General features: G+C 34.6%; 2 protein-coding genes across 2 annotated transcripts; one reads left to right on the top strand and one right to left on the bottom strand.

Annotated features, from left to right (window-relative positions):
* The first annotated feature begins 1,591 nt into the window (after positions 1 to 1,591).
* Positions 1,592 to 7,942, top strand: LOC110685181 (putative leucine-rich repeat receptor-like serine/threonine-protein kinase At2g14440). Its single transcript, XM_021861658.1, has 9 exons — positions 1,592 to 1,983; positions 2,082 to 2,631; positions 3,522 to 3,970; positions 4,481 to 4,616; positions 4,700 to 4,771; positions 4,850 to 4,921; positions 5,241 to 5,312; positions 7,239 to 7,310; positions 7,393 to 7,942. Exons 1-9 carry the CDS (start codon positions 1,920 to 1,922, stop codon positions 7,439 to 7,441), a joined length of 1,536 nt encoding a protein of 511 aa, XP_021717350.1. The 5' UTR covers positions 1,592 to 1,919; the 3' UTR covers positions 7,442 to 7,942.
* A 534-nt stretch (positions 7,943 to 8,476) lies between these two features.
* Positions 8,477 to 11,278, bottom strand: LOC110685188. Its single transcript, XM_021861664.1, has one exon. It carries the CDS (start codon positions 10,402 to 10,404, stop codon positions 9,562 to 9,564), a length of 843 nt encoding a protein of 280 aa, XP_021717356.1. The 5' UTR covers positions 10,405 to 11,278; the 3' UTR covers positions 8,477 to 9,561.
* Between the last annotated feature and the right edge of the window lie 14,031 nt (positions 11,279 to 25,309).

The following is a 25,309-nucleotide window of genomic DNA, read 5'->3' as shown; positions in this document are numbered from 1 at the left end:
AGTTGTGGGCAACGGAGGGGGCCGAGTTAGGGTGGGTGTGGCGGCGGTTAGACTGGGTTCGGGTGGGTGGGGAGGGAGGATTTTTCGAGGGAGGGAGGGAGTTTTATGGTGGGTGAGCAATTAGAGTGAGTTGGGGGGTTTCGAGGATGTTGGGTTTCGTGGGGGTGGGTGGGGTGGGGTTACGGTGGGTTTGGGTTTTTTTTCGATTTTTTTTGTATGGGGTGGGGTGGGGTGTGTTACGGTGACGGTGGTGGGTGTGGTTGGGGTTGGGGTTGGGTCTGTTTTTTTTTTTTTTTTTTTTTTTTTACAGTGACGGTGGTGGGTGGGGTGGGGTGGGGTTTGTTAAGGGGTGGGGTGGGGTACGTTATGGTGATGGTGGTAGGTGGGGTGGGGTATGGGTCTGGGTTTTTATTATTTACGGTGACGGTGGTGGATGGGGTGGGGTAAGGTTTGGGTCTGGGTTTTTTTATTTACGGTGGGTGGTGTGGTGGGGTGGGGTGGGGTGGGTTACGGTAATTATGGTGGGTGCGGGGGTGGTGTTAGGGTGGGTCTGGGTTGACGTTGGTGGGGTGGGGGTGGGTTACGGTAACGGTGGTGGGTGGGGGGTAGTGTTAGGGTGGGTCTGGGGTGACGGCGGGGGTGGTGTTAGGGTGGGTTACGGTGGTGGGTGGGTGGAGGGTGGTTGGATTGGGTGGGTGGCCAAATTTTTTCATTTTTTTATTTAATTTATAACTCCTAATTTAGTTATACAAGAATATAATTTTAATTTTATAATAGCAAAAAAAATTACAAATTTAAATCAATAATTATATGTAAAAAAAATTGTACTGTTAAATTACATTAAACATCAAATATATTTCGTGGAATTCTAACAAATTGTTAAAGGCTGTAAATAGTTCAATTTGAATGGAACGGGTTGTAAACGGTTCGGTTTAAATAGTTTGTAATCGGATCGGTTTAAACGGGTTGCGGTTTGAAAATAGTTCGGTTTAAACGGTTTAATGGGTTATAACAGTTCGGTTTAAACGGTTAGCGGGTTGTAAATGGTTCGATTTAAACGGTTTTTTCCTACGGTTTAAACGGTTTCGGTTTATAAACGGTTCGGTTTAAACAGTTAGCGGGTTAACATTAATCGGTTCAAACGGTTTCGATTTATAAACAGTTTGGTTTGTTATTGGTTTATGGTTCGTAACGGGTTAACATTAATTGGTTCGGTTCGGTTTCGGTTTGACATTATACGGTTCAGTTCGGTTTTCGGTTTAAAATTAGCGGGTTATAAACGGTTCGGTCCGTGATGGTTCGGTTCGGTAACGGACGGTTTCACGGTTCGGTTTGAAAAGTCCCACCCTAGAGTATTACATTAATGGGTGTTTGGTATGAGTTTTTTTGTAGGGGTGAAAACGAAATCAGATTACCATTTTCGTTAGAATCCATTTAGACATTTGGTTAATGAGTAAAGTAACAAAAACCACATTATTCCCGAGGGTAAAAAAGTAGGGAAACAAAATTACGTTTCTTACCTCAAAAATACTATTTTACGTCAATACCCTCTTCCCTCTCTTCTCATTCGATGATTTTCCAGAATCCCCAACTTCCTTGATCAATTTCCCCAATTGACCTATTCCATTTCCCCGATTTATAACTGCCGTCTAATCCAAACTCTGACCTGGTTGGCTGGTTATTTATCTTTTTCCCGCGTTAACTCAGTCAATTCAATTCACTTTCTCTCTCCTCAATCATCAATTCCTTTCTCTCTCAACCAACTTTCACTTTCTCTTATTCCTTTCTTCCTTCAACCTCTCCAATGACTCTTTCTCTCTCCTCCCCTTTTTTTATTCCCATCACCAAAACCAAAACCAAAACCAAAACCCCTTCTCATTCTCATGTCTTGACCTCCAGTTTCTCTCTTAATCGCCGCCATGTCTTTCTCTCTCCTCCTTCTCCTCCTCTTCCTCCCTTCCTCCCTCTCCCTCGCTCCTTACAGTACGCATCTTAGTCTCTTTGCAATTACTTTCATTACAATTGTTGTAATAATTGTATGCTGTTATTCTGATAGTATGTTAATTTTATTGATTTTGTAGGTTTTTATATAAATTGCGGTGGTTCGTCGGTGATTAACTACAATGGACATTTATGGGTGCCGGATTCGGATTTCATCTCTGTTGGGGAGAACAAAACGGTGTTGTATTCCGGGGTTTTGCCACTCCTATCAACTGTTCGATCATTTGCGCGAGAGAGAAATACCCACAAGAAATTTTGTTACCAAATTGGTCCTGTAATTCGTAATGCCAATTACATGGTTAGAACTAGTTATTTCTATGGTGGGGTAAATGGGAAGAAAAACCCTCCTGTTTTTGATCAGATTGTTGATAATAATTTGTGGGGTTTGGTCAATACAACAAAAGAATATGATCATAGTATGACATCTTATTATGAAGGGGTTTTTCAAACTGTCGGGAAGACAATGAGTGTTTGTATTGGGGTTAACGAGCTTACTGATTCTGACCCTTTTATATCTGCTATCGAGCTGGTGTTGTTGGAGAGTTCGGTTTATAATTCGACCGATTTCGGGAAGGTTGGGTTGAGCTTGGTTGCTAGGAATAACTTTGGATATACTAAATCGATTGTTCGGTAAGTACTTACTGATTTTTTGTGTAATTCGAATTGTTTTATTTGTTTGAGCTAGTTTGTTAATATTTATTGATGTAATGGTTGAGTTTATGCTTTATTTGTGTAATGGTTGCTTGATACTTTTTTGGGATCAATTGACAAAAAGAAGGCGTGGTTGAAAAGTTGGCTTTGACCTGGTATGGGATGGTTTTTATTCACCTAATAATGAGATAATTATAAATAATTTAAGAACAAATTTTGATAAAGGCTAATTGAAATATTTTACAATTCATAACCTTGAAAGTCAACATTTAAATGGTGAATTTCCTTGGCAGCTTACAGTGCATTTTTTTGGTTGATTATTCATTTATAGACTACAATTTAATACAAAGTATTTGAAACATTAACGGGAAAGTGTCTAATGTTGAGTGTATTCGTGATCTGAAGAACACATTAGGTATAGGCTAACCGCTAACTGTATAATCTTGTAATCTGGTGGAGTTCAGAAGTTTTCTATGGCTGAAAGTAAAAACTATGAATGTTGGTTGGCAGTGAACCAGATATACAGCTAGTAATTTCATGTTATCTTAACATTTAAGCTGTTGACTTATTTTTAATTAAGTGGCTATATGCCTTTGTTTTTGGTGATTGTCTCTCAGATGTTTTCTGTTTTGGTAAATGACTAGTGTTATCATGGCTACTTAGCCTCTTAATTGAGTTTAGTTGATTCGTCTTTAACTCAACATAGCACTTTAGGAGTTGGGGCTAGTGATATACCACTAAGAGAATCCTAGAGAGACGAGTTTTACTTCTGTTGTGCAACACCTGTAATATATGGAGTCTTGTAATCAAATGTAACTCAGCTTATACTTCTGTTACAACTTATAATTTTTATAATTTTGGAATTTCAGGTCACCAGACGATCGATTTGATCGCTTCTGGGAGCCTTTTGGACCTCACCAAGCTGCTGCTCGTGCTCCAAATGTGTCTGTTTCTGGATTTTGGAATCTTCCACCTGCTAAAATCTTTGAGACCCACTTAACAGTTTCTGCAGGACCAATGGATCTTCAGTGGCCTGCTTTACCTCTTCCAAGCTCAACATATTACATTGCTTTATATTTTGCTGATGACCGTGCCTCATCGAGGCGGGCATTTGACATTAGCATCAATAATGTGCCATATGTTCGTAACCTGAGCGTGACTCCATCTGGTGTGGCTGTGTTTGCAACCAAATGGCCCCTAGACGGTCTGACAAGATTGAGATTTACCCCAGTCGATGGATCAGATGCTAGTCCCCTGATCAACGGCGGGGAGATTTTTGATGTTTTATCTCTTGGGAATAGAACTCTCGTGCATGATGGTACATCCCTGAAATTTACAAGTGTTGTGGTCTAATTTCTTCTCATGTTATAATTGAATTATAAAAGGCTTATCACCCCCTCCTCCTCAGAACCATGTTGTGTAACTAGGTAATCTGATTGTTTACACTTAAGCAAGGGATAAAGCTGATTTTCTATTTTAAATCTTTGAGCAAAGAACTTAAGCAGGAGACACCACAATTAATTTGCCTAGCACGAGGGCATTAAAACATGTCAAGCTAATGTTTTAGTTAGGAGGAGCTTATTTCACGATAACATTAGACAAAGGAAAACGATTGATTAGCATGCCAAATGAATATTTATTATTTTGTGTCTAGATAATATTAGTTGGGATGACTTGGTTTAGGTAGTTGCTGTTTGTATACAAAGCTGAGTAGGTTGTGACCTGGTTGGAAATTTTCATTCTTTTAGATTGGTTAAAAGTTTAGAAAAGTGCTTGAGGCTTGTTATTCTTCAGAATTGCTTATTGACTATTTTGTTTCTTGCCTCAGTGATTATGTTGGAAAGAATTAAAAGCAGTTTCCTGAACCCTCCTGAAGATTGGAGTGGTGATCCTTGTTTCCCAGTTGGGTACTCCTGGACTGGGATCACATGCTCTAATGGTACACGGATTCGCATAGTATCTATGTGAGTTCTTGTTCAAGATCAACATACTTTTCTTAAGTGATTTCTAATTCTCATTGGCACTTACTCTTTTCTTTTGTGACCAGAAACCTGATGCATATGGGCCTTCAAGGATCCTTGCCACCTGAAGTTGCAAATTTGACTGCATTAAACACATTGTAGGTGCCTGATCTTAAAGATACTTCGCTACTCATTTTTAGGTTGATACTAATCCTAGTGTTTCATTCTGTTGACAGAATGCTTGGAAATAACAGCTTGTCTGGACCTATACCTTCCAGTCTTGGTACATTGAATCATCTGAAAATATTGTAAGCCTTTATTCTTTTTGTGAGCGTGTGTGTGTGCGCACGTTTAACATGGAATCATTATTTATCTATGAGTTTGTTTCTTCAAGTGCTGGATGTTTCAAATCTATGTCTCAAAATCTGGTGTTCCTGATGATGATTATGGATGTATAGAATTATAATAAAAGATGTGTTTATCTTTTGGTGATTGTGACAGCATGTTCCATTGATAGAATGGTAGTAGAACTTAACATACTGTGAATAAATTACTGGAATTTCTCGTGTCTGTATGCTATGAGTTAGGTGTTTTTATATCTCTTATATGATGTTACCTTTTTTTCAGGAGCTTGGAAAATAATCGCTTCAGCGGAACAATTCCTTCATCACTTGCAAGAATTAGAAGTTTGCGCGAACTGTAAGTTTCTATATCATCTGTAGCTTTTATCCCTGAAGACTAACTAATCTTATACAGTTGCATACTTTATTTTGTTAAGTACTTCATAGTTAGTTACTTGTGAGAAAGAGCAAAACGTGGTGACATAGATGCTCATCCATGAGATCAACTACAGATTATATGGAAAATGAATACTGTATTAATGACATAGATTAAGTCATTAAGAGGAATGCTCAACCAAATGCCAAGTTAATTGTTTCCTTTCTCTAACTTTTTGCTCAACCGAAACGCGTGAATCTAGTTTCCTTTTATTCACAAGATGACCAGGTGGGCACAGTGTTATATATTGTATAGACTTTGTTGCAGGAAATTCGGAATTCCTCATCACGCCTTTTCCCTCCGTCCCTTAAAGTTTGGCCCATTTGCCTTTTTAGGCCATCCCTTATAGATTGCCCCATACTATAAATGTTCATTAATCATTAGGGACTACAACTTTACTCTCACAAACTTTAGGTCCCACCAATTTTCTCTCTCATCAATTCCACTCAACCAAAAATTAACAAAGTACAATATAGCTAGGTCTTATGTTTTTCACCTTAAAAAAACAAGGTTCATGGTGTTTAAGTTTTACATAGGTCAATAAGTTCTGACTTTAGATATGGATTATCAAGTTCCACTTACAACTAATTACTGGTTTCCTTATATCCGAGACCAATAAATTCAGTAAAAAGAAATTCGGATGAAGGCCTCCTGTGCTATTGTGGAGTGGGTACCACGTGGCTTACCTAGTACAGTCAAAGTATATACTGAACTAAGCTTCTCTATATGTTGATTTATGAAATCCTCAAGTTACTTCTGTGTGACAATTATGTCAAGGCATTTACTAAATTTGGTTTGTGCAAATGGCATCTTGGTCATTTTTCTTAACATAATGTTGGGTGATTATTTAGGGTGCCTTTACAATTGATTCTTTAGGTTGGGCCATTATTAACTGTTTAAGACATGCCTGTTTTTCAGTAGTATATCCCAGCCTATTTCAGTATTTCTTTGGACCTAAAACCACTTGTTTTCAGATATTTGTGACACGAATAAAATTTTGCCATCTCTATAATGATTTCTCTTCCTATCTTGGAATTCCCTTCGACTTTTGCCGCATGGAAATTGTTCTGCATGAGAAACTACTGGTCTGACAGATGCTTAGATCCAGTATTTCTCAACCATTCATTGAGATATCTGACTGCGCCCCTTTCTCATCAGTGGTTGGATTGAGCCTAATTGACTAATTAAAGGCCGGAGTCATTGCATTTTAACCCGATGCTATCCAGTCCCACTCTTTCAATCCTGCTGATAGTAGCTGACCTCTGTTGTATATAACAGTGCTAGTTGATACTTGCTAGCATAGATTATTTCTATAAACCTCATTGCTTACCAATTAATCCTACTTTGGTTAGGTATAAGGAAGCAAATTTCTTTAACTTCTCTGTTATCTTCTGTGTAATTTGCTAATTGAGCATGGTATTGAAAAACTACTTTAACTTCTCTGTTACCTTCTGTTTAAAAGTTGACCAAGTTTGTGGCAAATATTTTGATGTGTTCCTGTAGTTGTGATCGTTATTCCCACTTTTATCATTTATTATAACTAATTTACACTGTGTTAGACGTTCTTCTTAATCAACCTTGTCAAAATCATATTTCCACATGGGAGATTTTAGGTTGGTCAAAAGTCTTAGTTGTTACTAGGGTGCTAGAAGTGCCAACAGAAAAATATAGGTGTTACTAGTTTGAAATTTCAAAAGGACATATTGATCTAATCAGAGGAGAAGCTCAAATTTTATTTAAGTATTATGGCACTTGTATTAGTTGTGATTAGTTTATTTTTTAATTTCTGAAGGCTCTTTCAATAATTTCCCTCCCTTGTGATTATGACGTAATGCTTCTACTTTGCAGCCATGTAGAGAACAATAATCTAAATGGGACTGTTCCTAAAAGCCTTCTTCAAAAACCCGGGCTGCAGTTTTCGTAAGTCTGAAATCTTCGTATCTGAATCACTTGAGGTGCATTCATCTTTCCATGTAATAATCTTATATAATCTGCTTTTCAGGTTCACTCCCGGTAACAGTTTCTCACAATCAGCCGGACAGAATACATGATCCTTCCTAGTCCTCAATGACTGAAGGTTACTTGGCTGTCACTAGGATGTGAAAACGGTATTTGATTCATTTTTTGGCAACTTCAAATACAGCTGGAAACTTCTTGGTATTTTCTGCTCTTCGTTTCAGAACTAGTTGTCTGAATATGAGTAAAAGCTTCTGTATTTGAAGTACTTGGTATAATTAAACAAGCTCCTCTATGCAGCCTGAAAGTCAGGCTGTCATTTTGTTGTACAAAAAATTTTCTGAGAGGCGCTTCTGACTTTGTTTAGCTGTATATGGTCCCCTTCCCCTAATAGAGAGAAAGGAAATACTTGTTATTGTTCGTATACTACTCGGGTTTTTTTGTTTTTTTTTTTTTTTACCCTGTTTGTAATTTCACTATTTTCAGATGAAGAGTAATTACTGTAAATGTAACACCCGTTTGTGTACTTGTAACTCTGTAAGTATTCATATTTTCTTCTGTTTGTTACATGGAATACAATTGAACAAATTAGATCATTTTTGTTTAGCTAGCTAGTTTCTTTGGTTTGAGCTGCCAAGATTACTAACCCCTCATTCCTAATTGCTGTAGTACTGTACTATCAGTGTTGTTCTATGTTGTGTGATGTGGAATTAGACTAGAAGAAATGAAGCTATCGGCCTATCGTAGTCAGTCCTTGTCAAAAGCTTCTTCCTGAGTAGCATGACTTACAAAACTGTTGTTCCTTGTGTAGATGGGTTGCTATACTTCTTAGTGCTTTAGTGATTGTTTAGTAGACATACATTTACATAAGAAATTGAAGTTCCTAAGAGGTGGACAATTCTAAATTTCTAATATTTAGTTGACAAAAAACATACAACTTCCTTAGAAGGTCGACTTCTTCAGTGGAGGAGTCGATTACATAGTCCCTCTATTCAAGAAAAACTTGTAACAAGAGGTTTACTTCCTACGTTCAACCAAATAAATTTAGAAATTCAACTCATCGGGACCATTTTCGTGTCCGGCCAAACAGCTATCAAAAAACTAAAGTACATTATTTTGTTTGCCCTAGATGGATCGACAAAAGCATTTAGGAGATTATTGGATTATGGGAATAGATAAAACAAGGGTATGTACTCAGTTACTTTTGGTGCAATCTACTTGTGCCTTGTCTGCATAAGGAATACTACACTTTACAGTTCACACTACACCTTCTTTCCCATAAATATAACATCTATAGTTGCATATTTAAGAGAGGACAATTCACTAAAGACCTTGCAATCAACAATGTTTCTAGCTTTGTTCCATTTCTTCCAAGGTCAATCATTGACATTCTCAGCATAGTTCTATCTATTTAATTTTGTAATACAGTAAAATTCTGAGAACTGAGATTTTGGACAAATTTACGTTTAAAGGCTTAATCTCATTATATAGCCTGTGAAACTGTTCTGAAAGAGTGACTGCTCTCAGAAAGAAAAGTGTATATGAACTTCTGCAATGACTAATCTTTCTATTATAGACTCTTGTTCTGTTTCTAACAATGATTTTATCAAATCAAAACCCGGATAACCCGAGTTTTTGAACCTGCATTAGTAACTCTTAGGGTCAACTAAACATTTCCAAAGCAAATAACAATGGGTTAGATTCAGTCTCCTGTAACCTTTTGACTTCCCTCCAAATATTGTGAAGAGACTGAATAGAAATTCAAAAAAATCCTGAGATTTCCAATATTCTTTTAGACCCTAGACTTCTGGTCAAGCTCATCAAATGCAGTTGCAGTAAATGGATGACATTAGTAATTAATACACATTAATGGTGAATAGCATCCAACACATAGACAATGTCAGGCATGTACATGGTAGTGATTCACTCACTTCTGATATCAGATCCACTAAAACCAAATTTTCTGAATAACATCAATAAAAAAGTGGAAAAAAAAAATAATATACCTCCAAAAAAAGGGAGAAAAAGGGGGTGGAAATAGAGATAAAGGAGGGTCAGGAAAAAAAATGAGGAAAAAAAAAAAAAAGTAATAAGACAAGTTCATGAACATAATCAATCAAGAATCCTACAGATTCACAAGCTGATTGAGAACTAAACCCCAAAAACCCAAAAAAAAAAATCAAAAATTAAAAAAAAAAAAAAAAAAATCCAATTTTTACCTATCAATCTTGTTTTTCTTGAGAGGAAACAAAGGAGGCAATGAGCTGCTCTTACCACTCTGAGTGCAAATAGGTACATTAACCATTGGCCTAATTCTCATACTTGCTGATCTAGTTCTCTCTAATCCCTTTTTAATCCTCTTAATATGCTTCTCTCTAGTACTTAACCCACTTTCCTTTTCCTTCTCTTTCTCCTCCATTGCAGCAGCATCTCCTAATGAACTCGAAGACGACGACGACGAAGAGGAAGACGACGAAGGGGACAAAGTAGAAGACCTTGATTTCTTCAACCTAAGCAACTCTTTCCACAATACAGTACATTTTGGTGGCCTTGGTGACGGGTCATCGTCTACAAACCATATCCTCGGCTCCTGCTGGTCTCTGCCCAGCATTATCGCACTCGCAGTTGCCTGCTGATCTCTGGAAGTTGTAGTAATGTTATTGTTTTTAAGCTTCATTTTCCCGGTGCTGTTGTTGGGAGCATCGTCTTCGGGCGAAGACGATTTGAGGTTGATTTTAGTAAGTTTCTCAGCTGCATGGTTGATTTGCCAGTAAGGCAGAAGTTTGCCTTCAAAGAAAAGTTCATCTGCTGTCAACATTGTTGAATGACCTGCATCTAAACTGTTTTTACCTGATAAAAACTCAAACTCTGCTGCTGCATTCTTAACTATCTCCCTTTCGATTTCTATTTGATCATCTTTGTCTAGTGACGAACCCGGGCTTATGGAGATGAAACTATCATCATCCATAAACTCTGCTGAAAATGAGATCCTCGGACTCGTCATTGTCGCTGTCGTCGTCGTTTCTCCCATTGATCTGCTTCTTTCAGGTGACATCATTTTTTTCTTTTTTCTGGGATTTTTGTGCTATAATGAGATAATGAAAGGATCTTGTTTTTTTGGAAGAGAGAGAAAGAGAGAGTAAGAAATGAGGAGAGAGAGGAGGGAGAAAAGGGTTGATTACTGGTGGGTGAATGTAGTTTTTCCAAGTTTATAAAGGAGAGACTAAAAGTTGATGGTTTTTGGATGTTTTTTGGTTTAGCTCTGTTTTGAAAATCATGCTTTGAGACTATTGAGAGTTATTTTTTCTAAGGTATCGGATCTTGTATACAACGGATGTATTTTACTCGTAACATATTTAAGTCTCTTCATATCACTTAAAAGTCACCCTATATTACAGTGACTAAATATATTGTATACAATACAGTCGTTATGTTCGTATTAAAAAAAACTTACTGGTCTAGTAAGGCCGAAACAGATTAGCTACGATTGTGTTTAACTATACGGGAACAGCACCGCACATGGACACACTTGGGAGCTAAAAGACAAGTGATGCTCTGCCTATTTTTATTTTTTTTTCACCAAATTTTTTTTATTTTTATGATTTGATTTTTTTATATAAAATTTTTTCACTTCTTTAACAATCTATGTGACAGTACACTTTTGCCATGCAGATTTCTGTAGAGTTGCAGGGTTAGTTATATTAATTGTTATCAGAAATAATATTTAAAAAGGAAAAGCTAAATAATTAAGAATAATACATTATTAAGAGAGAAATGCTTTCCCCTAATTCATGGTAATGAGAGTTATGATGGATCCACTTAACAAATAAGAAAATGCTAAGATTCCTATTCAACACTGATTCCAAGAGCAAAGATTAATACACACTCTGAGCTCACAACCAAAACCTGTCTCTACAAATAAACTATGGAGTAAATTACAAGATATTGTACATATTATGTTTATATTCTCTCATGAAATATTGAAATTATAAAATAAAAGCTTATTTTTTCTCCTTTTAAGGATTATTTTTCACAATTATACTTTGTTCAAGGATAACTTTTTTTGGGTTCATCCATTTGATATGAAAACTAGACATATTTAAGTCAAAAAGAGGGGAAAAAAAAGGACATGAATTTTGGCCAATGTGGCATGTTGGTATCTAGTAGGAACTTGGAACTCATAATTTTTAGAAAAATGAAATATATCCTTTTTATTTTCATTAGTCATAAAGTATTCAATTTTGAATAATAATTATGACAACTATATTATTTTCATTGAATTCCACTCGGTCAAACTTATTAAAAACACATAAGAATTAGGGTGATGCTATATGCAATTTATAACCATTAAATTCATTTTTAAAACTAAATACTACTCGTAGTATAAATTTGAAATTTTTAAAAAAAAAAAAAAAAAAAAAAAAAAAAAAAAAAAAAAAAACCGTGTAGATTGTTAATTAATTACTGGTCAGAACATCATCAATGGTAAGTTAATTGTCATAACTTGTCATGCCATATAATTTCAAGTTGATTCTCTCTTTATAGCTAGCCTATCTTGTTGTACTGTCATGGGACGAGCACATATTGCCCGTGCGTCGCCTGAAACCCTGAGGCTCGATTTAGGCCAGCATTACCCATATGCACAACAAGCTAAATAATAGAGGACATAATGACACTAACTTACACCACAAACACATGCATCATTAAGACACATGGGCATAAAGAGGTTGACTTATATGGGACTTGTTGTACCGGCTTATAGCTACCGGGACATCGAGGAAACTATCAGCACATGACAAGCTCCCCCACCTAACTCACAAACGCCCTTGTTGTGGCTCTCCGAGGTTAGCTCCAAGTTGCTTCCCAACGCACAACACATCACCTAGCCGCTCTCGTACTACACAAGTGACATGCATCCAACACGCTTGCCCGACAATGAAGACATATGCTAGCACAATGGCTCCCCCTCCTTAGCACTAGGCCATATCGCAACTCCTCTTCGAAACCCTACTTGTTGCCACTTCTTCGTGTTTCTACACATCGTCCCTTCTCTGATTGCTCAACATGTCCCCCTAATTGTATTGGTTCTGGTCATGTAGTCACGAACGTACCCCTTATTACTGTCGGGAGACGCTCCCACATAGAGCTTGCTCTTCCACTCCCATGGTTACGCACCATCCACACCGCTCTAAGTACCCCACTAAGCACTTCTACTATGTCAACCCTTTATACCGTGCTAGACGGGTTGTGGCGGCTCCCTTGCACCATAGTTGAAATGGTGGACCTTGTTTGATGGTGAACAGAACCTCCCCACTTGAACGATGTTGAGACGACTTTGATACCACATGTCACGGGCACAAATCGTCCGTGCGGTGCCTGAATTTCTGAGACTCGATGTAGGTCAACCTTCCCCATGTGCGCAACAAGCTAATAAATAGAGGAAACAACACGCAATGATATTAACCTACACCAGAAACACATGCATTAGTAAGGCACATTTGCATATGGAGGTTGCCTCATGTGGGACTTGTTGTACTAGGGCATCGTAAAAACTGTTAGCATGTAACATTGTGCTCCAACAATTAGCTATTTAAATAAACCAATAGGAATTTTTTTTTATTAATCTAGCATTCCTCTTCATTTGGCAATTTTTTCTCAAGCTAATTAGTTTTCCCAAGCTCATTTTCATATCTTAGATTCAATGATCAAGCTAGTATCTAAAAACATTCAAATATTATAAGCAAGTCCCTAGTTATAACAGGTTGGAATGGAGGAAGTAATTTTCAATAATTTTAGGGAATTTATTTTTCCTAAACTTATTAGACAAATTAGGATAAGATAAGATTAGGATAAATAAGTTCGCTTATAAGGGTTAATAAGGCTACGTACCTAAGTTTAATGCAACTAAAGTACATTTTTAATATTTTAAGGAAACTAAACTAAGTTCTAATAAGTCTTGATAAGTTCAGATAAGATAAAATAACTATATGTTCTTTTTATTTGAACTTATCTAAACTTTATTGATTAAATTTGATTAACACTGATTTTTGAGTTTTTATATGTACATCAATTGAGCCTGGTTAATCCTAATTATACCTGATTAGCTTTTAAAACTGTGTTTTTTTTAAAGGTGAACTAAGATTAAATAAGTAAAATTCAGGTGAATTAAACACACACTAATATAATTGCACAAATCCTAGATTGCACATTCTTTGAGAAATAAAATTAATACTCTCTCCGCGTGTTTTTAAGTGTTACAGTTTGACTGGCGCTTAATTTTAGGCAATTTAATTGACTTAAATAAAAAAGAGGTAAGTGGGGTAGTTGGAATATTAAAAAATTATAAACGAAAGATAGTGAAGTTAATAGTTTAGTGGAAAGTAATGAATGCGAGAGGAAAGATATAAAAAAAGAAAAAAAAAATAGTAGTGGATTTGGGAGGAGACTATAAGAGGAGAGATATATAATACTTCATCTGTTTTCTTTTAAATGCAACACTTTTCATTTCAGGCTTACCAAATCACCAATGTCTTTATTTACTAATATGGAAAAAATTTAATACTAATAAACTATAAAGTGAGACAAATATAACAAGATCTCACATGACTATATTTATTTCTTAACTATAAATCAACAAATCTAGTTAAAGTAGAGTATATGAAATGTGTAAAAGTCAAAGTGCTGCATACAAAAGAGAACGAATGAAGTATTAAAATGTAGTTTTTTGCCAAAAAAAAAAAAAACTGCAGCACTTAAAAAAAACACGGCCGCATTTGAAAAGTGTAACGCTTAAAAAATACGGAGGGAGTAAGGCAACATTGTCTTTGCAAGAGTGAGGAGAGAGATAAAGAGTGGGGTCATGGCTGATTTTTTAGGGACATTATTGTAGTCTTTAGTTATAATTACGCCTACAAATAAGAAAATGATGCAGTTATTATGATATTTCCTAAAAAAGACTAAAAAAACAAGAAAAAGAAAAAAAAAGGTGCAATTGTGCAATAATTTTGAAATGAATTTAATTCAAGCAATTCGTGCTTGTTTTGTTTTCAGTTTTCTTTTTTTTTTTTTAAAACAAAAAACCAAAAATAGGAAACAAGAAAAAGATGTTTTCACTTTTCTGTTGTCTTCAAAATTATCATGATTTTAATGAGTTTGACTAAATTTTTATTTATTATATGACATATAGCTTATGATCTTGAAAAATATATATATATAAAAAAAAAAAAAACCACAATGATACCTAACGAACCCTTAGAGGAAAAAAAAAATCGTGTATCAACCACTATAAGGAATCTATACAAAGTACTCCCTCTTTTTCTATTTTTTTTCTTCTCCATTCCAATTAATTGGGTTAAACTTTAAAATCTTTGACCATAAATTCTCATTAAACTATAAGAGATAATATAGTTAAGCGGGGTCTTGTTGGATTCATCTCATTGTATATTTTAATAATATCAAGTTTTTATAATTTACACATATAGAATTGAAGTTATATGCGTTTTAAGACATGTATTAAAGACTGTAAAAAAATCAAATGGAACAAAAAATAAAAAAATAAAAAAATACAAAGGGAGTACTCTATAATCCCTTTGTTCCCAAATAAATTTTTTTTATTATATCAAACAATCAATGAAAGTCTTGCTCCACATCTATTCATGCACTTATTTACTTTTATCAACCAAACTTTAATTATCATCTTTCAATTCCTTTTATACAATTTTAATCAATGGAACTCCACCATCTTCTTATTTTATTTGCCTTTTAAAAAACTTGTGAAAAGAGAAATAAGACTTTTTTTTTTTTATTTGTGTGAATAAACCACAAGTGCATACAGATCACTTACCTTTTTTTTATTTTTTATTTTTTTTTTTTAGCTGCACCATTTAGATTTTTACATTATTCACATAATAACATTTGACCATACTTTATGATTTATCCATAAGTAAAAATATAGTCATGTGAGATTTAATTAGATTTGTCTCAATATCATGCATTAGTAATCGTGAAATCACAAATGGTGCTATTATCAAAAGAAATAGAGGAAGTACGTACGAAGAGAAGGGGTGAGGGGAGGGAGATTTGAACTTGTAGCTTATTTTACACGAGCCCTTAATTTTTGCTATTAGGCTAAGACTTTATCATTATATATGAGACTTTTATTCCCTCCATGTTTTTTATGCGTTAAAATTACGAAATATGGTTGTGTTTTTTTAAGTCTTACAATTTCTTTTTTTGGCAAAAGCTACATACATTTTAATATTATACCTCTCTTCTCTCGTACTCCCCACCCAAACCCAATACTACTTTTATATTTTTTTATTACTTGTATTTCTTTTCTCTCACTTTCATTACTTTACAATAAACTATTAACTTCAGTATATTTGTTTTACAATTTTTTAATATTCCAAATACGCCATTTACCTCTGATTTTATTTAAATCTATTAAATTGCCTAAAACTATATTTCGGTTAAAGCGTAGTACTTTAAAAAATACGAAAGGTATATGGATTTACTACCTCTGTTTCTTATTATGTGCAACAAAGAGGTATTATCCCGTATATGTGAAATACTACGTATTAAATATTTCTTTGTTACACATAATAAAAAACGGATGTAGTATTTATTATGATGGAGAGAGTAAGGTGTTGTTTGGTTGACATGGGAAATGAGTTCCCATAGGAAATTATACTTCAAGGGAAGTAATTTCGCTTGTCCATTTCCTAAGAATTACCTTAAATTTGTTTGGTTGATAATGTAGGAACTTTGATTTTCTAGGAATTTATTTCTTATATTTTATTAGTTAATTTGATAATTTTTTATTTAAGGTAACAAATTTGGAGAGAGAAAGAAAGAGAATAAATTATTAGTAATAATAATGCAAGTAGGTCCCACAATAATTATGGGAATTGTGACTTACCAAGAGGGGGGCTTGGTAAGTGAATTCCCATGTTTTATGGGAATTGAAACTTCTCATAGAATTTCCATTTCCCCTACTTTGATTAATTTGTGCCAACCAAACAACACATGCTATATCCATTTCCTAAACAATAGAATTTCCCATGCTTTTTACTTTCAACCAAACTAACACCTAATTATATTTCACTGCGGTGCATATTTTCTTCATGTCTAGGAACGTGTACTTAAGTCCGGATTGACGTAATTCAGCAGTGAATCTATTTCCAAAACGTGATGATGGGACATTAGCAACGGCTTTACTTCATTTATGTATGCGATTTTACTTGCAACAACCTAAAAACCCAATTATGACTGCTGGTACTTGTGGTAACTCTAGTGTTACTTTTACATATTATCAACTGTACCTATTACAATATTTATCACCTCGCTATTTGCCTATTTCTGACCGTGCCTGCTATAATTAGTTCTATCTTGATTGACATGTCTTAAAGATCAACTTGAATTTCACATGCATTTTTTTTTTTTTTTGAAACACACATGCATATTTTAATTCAAGCACAAATATATGTTTTCTAATTTAATACTTCATATAATTTAAATTTATTTTTTATTATTGAAAATGAATTAATGTGATTATGTCTTCAATAATGATAAACCCGTTTTAGTAGGTAGAGATCATGGTAGGGATAAGAGAGCTTGTGAGGGTATGATTATGTACAAAAATAATATGCACAGCATGGCTCCTCGTTCAATTAGTTGAGTTGTATAGGAATGTATGGAAAATACAAGAGAAAAATTAAACTCTCAAACAAATAATGGAATTATATAAAAAGCTTATGATTCGGGAAATATTGAAAATAACTCTTGTAGAAAGTATTATTGTTAAATGAAAATATAAATGCACATGTGAGTTAAATTAGATGTCCATTATTTGAGAAAATGAGGGGAGATTAGCATATGATGACTAACATATGCTATGAGTCTATGAGTGGGCTTCATATATAGCATAATATTGTCAATGTATTTAGGATAGAATTTGTTGAATTAGATTATAGATTCTCATCGTATTATTATTACTAGTGTTACTACTACTACTACTATTATTATTATCATCTCAGTTTGAGATTGAAGAGATGCATTTTCCTTACACTTAATGTTTAATTACTTTGATCATCATTGATTGCTTTGATATTGAATTATAAATCACCTATGTTTTTTTATTTATCATAAATCGATGTGAATTCAAAAGATGATGAACTTTGACTCTTGAAAAAGGAAATGGAGCAAATAATTAGAGATGGAGAAAGATTTATTCTATTTTGTTTGTCTTTTTGAAATATAAAAAGGATGTTTGAATAATTAATTTAAGCATTGATTGCTTTGATGCTTTAACTATAAATCACTTATGGTTTGATAAGCATGATTAGTAAATTTTATGCTATGAAATGAATCCTAACACCTAATGAGTATGTAATGAGTCTATATCTAATGACCATATCATGCAAATGAAATCAAATAAGTGATGGTGGTTATATTTAATTATTATATGGATTGCAATGGAACGATAACGCATAATTGACATATTATAAGTGATTTAGTACTTATGCATATATTATGGATATGTGGATGATTATATGGATTATTTTTGCATGATTGTGATTGATTTATTTTTATTAATAAAAGCTGGAATTACAGAATGAATGGATACCCTAACCATAAACCACCTAATTAATATTTTATATTTAAGTGTGCATGGCTAAAGTGGCAAAGCTTTGAAAATAATAACAGAACTAGGTTAAGTCCCGTATCGTGCACGGTCATAATTAAATTTAATTTTATAACAAATAAATTATAACTAATGGTGTTAATTCAATAATAACTTATCCAAAAAAATTATGTGTAACAAAATAACTTGAATTTTAGTTTATACCAATACCAAATATGTAAAGGTTATTGAATTGAATTGTATAAAAAAATAATACAGTAGTAGAAATTTAGAAGCTATAAAGTAGTTTTATATAAGACAATTAAAATATTAGCTTAGGTTAGTACCCATATACGAACTCATATACATTTATTCTTAAATTGTTAACACACTTTGACCGGCATATATGAAAATTTAATTGATTTTATTTTACTTTAGGATAATTAGTATTCTGTAATCAACTTTTTTAAATATATTTTTAGTGAGTAGTAGAGATTTTTATGTTTTAAATAATCACATAAATATTTAGAGTAATTAGATTAAATTTTCCAATATATATTATGTATACTATAATAAAATGATTTTGTTCTTATAAACATTATGTAATTTTAAGATTTATACAAAGTATGCTACCAAAATAATTTTCTTTTTTAATTAAAATAAATTTTATTGTCGAATGATAAAAGTTGGAGAAAAAAATTGATATTGATAATATTATAATATAATCTTGGAATATAATATATTACAATATCTTATTTTTAATCTATGTTAGTATTTTTGTAACTAAAAGTTTCCTATTATATAAAATATATGTATAAAAATATTGAGTATAATTGGATTAAATATGTTGTCAAAATGGAAATAACAATTATTGTAGGTTATAAAATGAATGTCATAAAAAAATGGCAAAAAAAAAAAAAAAAAGGAAATGAAAAAAAGGCGGGAAATTTTTTAACCAGGAAATGACAAGTGTCATTCCAGGTTTCGCCTTTATTATATAGTTATTAATTATTGGACTTAATTAAGGGAAAAAAAAAAAAAGAAATTCAATTCCTAATTTACCAAAAGAACATAGTAGTAATTATAATGTGATGCCAAAGAAATGGAATCTGTCACTTCATGATCTAGTACCATTGCATGATCAATGTGAGTGTGAGTATTTTAATTTGTTCAAACAAGCAAGAATAGTAAGTAGAACTAAGAGCCAAAGTATGAAGCTTCCTATGAAGATTTAATCCTAACATCTATATATTTGAATATTGATTAAAGAATTTTGATGACTTTTCAACGTTTTCAAGTGATAAATATTTAATTTAGTGCAATTAGGAAATATAGAATTAACCTTATATTTAGATTGAAGAGGTCTATAAAGACAAGATTGCGAAGGGAGATATAATTAATGTTGAACATGAGCTAAGTCTTGTTCAATTGGTGTTCTTGGATAAAAGGTAATATACTCATCATTACTTTAGAAATAGTACAAGATTACTCTTATGAGTAGTATGATGTTAATTATACTCTTCAAAATGTGGATTTACATAATTACCCTCATTGATATGCACAAGTTTTTATTTTGCCTTCATGAATGTAATTGCTTTTTTTTTAATTTATTTTTGGCTTCATTAATGTTAATTGGCTTTTTTTTTTTTAAGGAATAGTGTGCGGACATCTATACCCCTAAATTATTTATTTACATATTTTCCCTCATTAATGTAACCAAGAACTAGAATAAACTCCCGAATATGACTAACTATGGTGGTGCATCGCGCGCATTAGCCACCCTAATTAAACGTAAAAGTGGAAATAACTTAACTACTTTAACCAATAATGCTTTGTATGCGCGAGTTGATCTTGATAACTTTCATTGTGAGCATTGATTATATTGTCCCTCAAGCTTACCTCTCATTTTTTTACTTATCACATACCCAATTCCGTCTCATCAAGGTTATGATCTCTCATAAATACAGAGTACATGGTTTCTAAATTACTATTATTTCTTAGTAGAGCATAGCAATTTTGTCGTTACTACTACTGCTGCTACTAGTGTTACACCTAGGTTATGTAAAGAGATCGTTCAACATGCATGAGATGTAAGGCTATGTCGCGTGAAATTATCTATATTATACTTTAAAATTCGTTTTAATAGGAGTCTACATGTCACATGATAGATGCTCTACACCCTTATAAAATATATTACGTTATAAAAAAATATAATAATGGTACATATAGGATTCAAACAATCAACCTCTACTCCCTCCGCCCTTTTTATGGTTCCCATTTAGAATTTTGATACTATTCATAATGTGAGAAAATGTTTTAAATTACTCTTAATATATAAAACATAATTTAGTCATGTTGAGTTTTATTTGATTCATCTCGATGAATAAATTATTAATATTCAATTGTTATATATTTTACTAATAAACAACTAACGATATTTATGGTCAAAGTATTACATTGGCAAACGTGCAAGTTCAAATGGGAATTATAAAAGGGGGCGGAGGGAGTATTACACTAGTTGCCTTCCCAAATAATCATTGTCATATTATATGTTTTTTATTTTGAAAAACAAAAGATCAAAATGCAATGGAAAATAATATGAAAATCAAATTTAAATTTAGGAAAGATTATTGGATCATGAAGTAATTATATACCAGTAATTGATAACTTTAGTTACTTCTCTAGACAGAACCAATAATGAAGTAAATGTAATGGAAACAGGGTATCACCTAGACCCAAACATTAGTTACTTCTCTAGCTAGACAGAACCACAAACATATATGGGGAAAAACTTTTCTCCCTTGCGGCGAAAAACCAATTACTCGGTAGTTTCCAAATGATTAAAGGTGTGTTCTACTTACACTAGTTTTTTAGTAGCATTTAGTGGATTAAAAAAAGTCAAATCACTATTTTTGAGTGTTTCACATTATGGAAGAGAGTAACTTTCATCGAAAACTAAGGAGGTGTTTGGTTAAAAGCTTTTTAAAGAAAAAAGATATTTTTGGAGCAAAAGTGTTTGACATTTCAAAAAGCTATTTGAGGTGTTTGGAAATTACTACTACATTATTATTATTATTATTATTATTATTATTATTATTATTATTAATTATTATTTTTAAATAGAGCAAATTTTAGCAGAGCAAAGCAGAGCTGAACAACTCAAAAGAATAAGGCCTTATTAAATATCGTTGGGTCTAAAAAGTTCTTCTCAAAACGGTCACATGAGGAGTTTTTTGGAAGAGATTATAGCTTTTTTATTATTTATGCACCAAACAATTAATAAGTGACATTTATTTACCAAACACTTTTACAGCTACATCTAATTACGATCAGCTAGTTACGATCAGCTAGTCAAAATAGCTAATGCAAACAGTTGCCCGATAACTACAAGTCAAAATAGCTAATAGCTAATAACTTATTGTCAAACATGCCCTAATATTATTATTAGCTTTGAAATATAAAAGTAGTCAACAACTACTTACTTTACTAAACACTTATGCTAATATTTTAATTATTTATTTTCACAACTACAACTAACAATTATAGCCACAACCAGCACCTACCTTCACAGGTATGAGTACAAATTATCGAACAAGGCCTAAATATGTTTTAGGCCTATTGCGTTAGATAATGTAAGATTTGTACAGGATAGTGCCAACACCGTTATGATTTCGATCATAAACTACGTTACGCTATTATGTCTCTACTGTTACTGTTGTCGGCTTGCTCTCCATCACAGTCACGTGGAGAGCTGCTTTCAGCCACGTAGGCACCTGCTGCCTACGAAGTCTACTTGCCACCTATGTCGATAGGTGGCACCAACTTGGTTATTTCCTATAAATACACAAGCATAATTCATTATTAATTAAGGTACGATCTTTATCTCTCTCTCTAAAACACTCTTCTATCTCCTTTCTTTCCCTTCTCACCAGTTGCTAACTTTAGCATCGGAGCGATTATCCCTGGATAATCCACCGGGTTAGCTAATTTACGTTGACTGTGCAGGTAATTAATTGGCCGATAAACCTTTACGGATCCCAAGACTCAAGTTACCATAGCTCACCCGGAATAATTGGCGCTAGAAGGAGGGGATAGTAATAACTTCTATCGTCCAAAGAACAAGCAGTCGTGGATGGGAACAATGAGATTGTAATAACCAACACGGAAACTGGCAACAAGAATTATGATACAGGCGTCCTCAATGTTAGTGCAATTAAAGTCACTAACAATGTACCCCGGGTTGTGGTGGAGGTTGAAACCCACCTCATACCCAAGGATATGACAAATATGCCGATAATACCAAAGCAACCCCATGCCGCAACCCCGGACCATATGGATGAGTTCACTCCGGAGGAGCTGGAGCTGACGGCCAAGGTCATGCGGGCAATGTCCAGAAAAAGAAAAGAAGTTGGTGGAGTGCCCGCTGGTCAAGCCGGGGTGAACCGAGCACAATTTGTGCCCATATTTGTTAATTTGGAAAGCTAATTTAATCAGGTTGTGCCACCTCCTCGGCAACCAGAGCGAGAAAGATCACCTCTATCAAGGCTAGAGCCCTCAAAAAGGGAACGTCAACCTCCAACGAGCGTGCGGATCGGTGATTCTGGTTCTCAGAGGCAGGAGGTCAGCAGTGGGTCAATCAGGCATGTGACCAGGGTCGTGGTTAGGCCAAGAGTTTCTCTATTTACCCAGGAAACTTTAGATCAGCAGATGGAAAAAATAAAAATGCCGTCATGCAAGTATGATGGAAAGGGTGACCTGAAGAGGTATGTAGCCTCGTTCAAGAGCCACATGTTTCTTTACACTGACACGGAGGCCGTGTGGTGTAATGTCTTTCCGACAACCCTTATTGGGTGTAGGCGTCGTTCGAAGTGCGCCTACTTAAGCATGTTGTGAATATGCTTGGAAATCATAGGAAGTGGGAATAAACATTATACGATTAGGGGCAAGGAAAATAGGGAGCCGCCAACAAGTTTTTAAGGAACTTGTAAACCGTTCACGGATCATTAAAAGGCAACCACGATAAGGGACAACGTTGAAAGCAATTTAACCATAATAATAAAATCAACATTGAAAGCAATTTAACCATAATAACGTTAGTCAAATTAAATCATAATAATAAACATAATCATGATACTAGCAATAAGAATAATAATAAGAGTAATTAAGTGAATTGATTATTCACGTTCCACGCTTCTTTAAATTGCTACATCATGAATAAAAACGTTAATAACTTCAAAGAATAATGAATAAAATTAAAATAAGATTAAAGGAAAATAGAGTTGATTTGGTCCAAACCCTTACTCGATTCTACCTTTCACGCCTTGGTTTAGTATAGAATTTTGGGTGTTGTATGGACTCCGGGGAGTGCATAGGGGCTGTATGATGAAAGAATAATGAAGGTAAGTATTTAGGCTATAGCATAAGTGAGAAAGAGAGAATGATTTGGTGCCCCGAAAATGAGAGAAATCAGCCTCGTATTTATAGAGGAAATGAGAGGAGTGAGGTCTGGAAACCCTAAAATGAAGCGTCGCGAAGAAAATGAACCTAGAAATTGCTGCGTCACGGCCAAATTACCGTGACACGGTATAGATTGCCGTGGCGCGGCAAAACCTGCCGTGACACGACAGATTCATTTTATGGAATTCCGTCTAAATTCATTTTTATCTTTTTGTTTCACATTAAGTGCGGAATAATTTAGGCGCCGTTTCAGTTTTTTGGGCTTAATTAGGTTTAGGTTTTTAATTAATATTTATTAATCGGGCTTAATTAATAAATAGAATGAAATGGATTAAAAGGTTTGGGCTGAAATGAGGGTTGGACTATGCTTTGACTAAATACTTGGACTAATCCGTTGACTGATTTGTTGACTTTGTTTGATTGAATATGGAATTTAAGCACTACAAATATTAAATACTCGACCCGACCAATAATGGCAGTGAAAGGTTTTTCATCATCGGGTTTGGTTTTGGGGAGACATTTTTAGATGTCTACAGAAGCCCCCACTTTGACTGAGTTTGTAGAAACGTGAGTTTCGAAAACGATAGTCAAAGTAGTCGATTGGGACGGAGAATGATTTAAGACGTCCTGCTGTCCTAAACCACTCTGTATATGCCGATACCTACAGATTAGCGTTAGTTCCACAGATAAGAGAGTAAAGTGATAGAATGCGTATCTGACACCATTGCGTCAACAACAAGTATGTTTGGTAGCTTTCTTCGCCTCGAGAAATCTACCGGATGATAGTCTTCCGTGCCTCGGAAATTCTATCATGAACCACTGTGCCTCGGGTGATCCACTGAATGGAAGGTGACGAGTTTCCATACCTCGGGAAACGTGTCGTAGACTCCTACACCTCGAGCAGTCTATTGAATGATGATCTTCCGCGCCTCGGGAAGAATGATGAATGATAGTATCCATCGTGAATCACTACACCTCGAGCAATTTACTAGATGAAAGGTGACAAGTTTCGCGGCTCGGGAAACAAGTCGTAGATTCCTACGCCTCAAGCAATCCATTGAATGATGATCTTCTGCGCCTCGCGAAGATTTATGTGTGATAGTTTCCGTGCCTCGGGAACCCTATCGTGAGCTTCTACGCCTCGAACAGCTCACAAGTGAAATTCCATACTCCGGGAATAACACTAAGTGTTTGCACCGTGGGACACCATCGCTGACCTCTACGCCACAAGAAATGTGCAACGATTGAGCATTTTCCTCGCATGGGGAAAACTTGTCTGATGATAAGAAATTACAAGTCTCTGTGCCTCGAGAACCTTGCAATGTGAATCGTCCGCGCCTCGGGAGATGATCACTAGGTGTTTGATAAATGTCTGATTGTCCCTTAGACAAAGGCTGCTGTGTATTTTGTTGATGTTGCGGGGCCGAGTATATTCGACCGTATTAGGTTCTTTAAAATGATGAAAATATGACTTCGATATTTGCTGAGGGCAAAATGGTAATTTTGATGCCATTTAAATATCAGTTGAAATTTCCCGCGAGTTTTCGGTGAAGAAATAATTGTCAAATTATTGCGGAAACATATTCAAACTGGTCAAAGGACACCTGGAATATTTGCTGAAAGATTCCCGAGCAGTGCAGGACACGCGAATTTGACAGGCCACGCTGCAAATTGCCGTGACACGGTAAGTTATGTCGTCACGCGGCGAATTTTGCCGTTGCGGTGAATTTGCCATGACACGGCAAATTTGGCTTCAGTTTAAATTCGGGACAAGCCTGATTTATTTAATTTCTCTTCATTTTTCTGCTGCTCGATTTTTCGCTACTGTTACTGCTGTTTTCCGAACGATTCTCACTCAATTCTTCACCAAATTTGCTCAAATCTT

This window comes from Chenopodium quinoa, unplaced genomic scaffold (genome assembly GCF_001683475.1).
Source record: "Chenopodium quinoa cultivar QQ74 unplaced genomic scaffold, ASM168347v1, whole genome shotgun sequence".
Lineage (NCBI taxonomy): Eukaryota > Viridiplantae > Streptophyta > Magnoliopsida > Caryophyllales > Amaranthaceae > Chenopodium > Chenopodium quinoa.
This window is presented reverse-complemented; position numbering and strand designations above follow the sequence as displayed.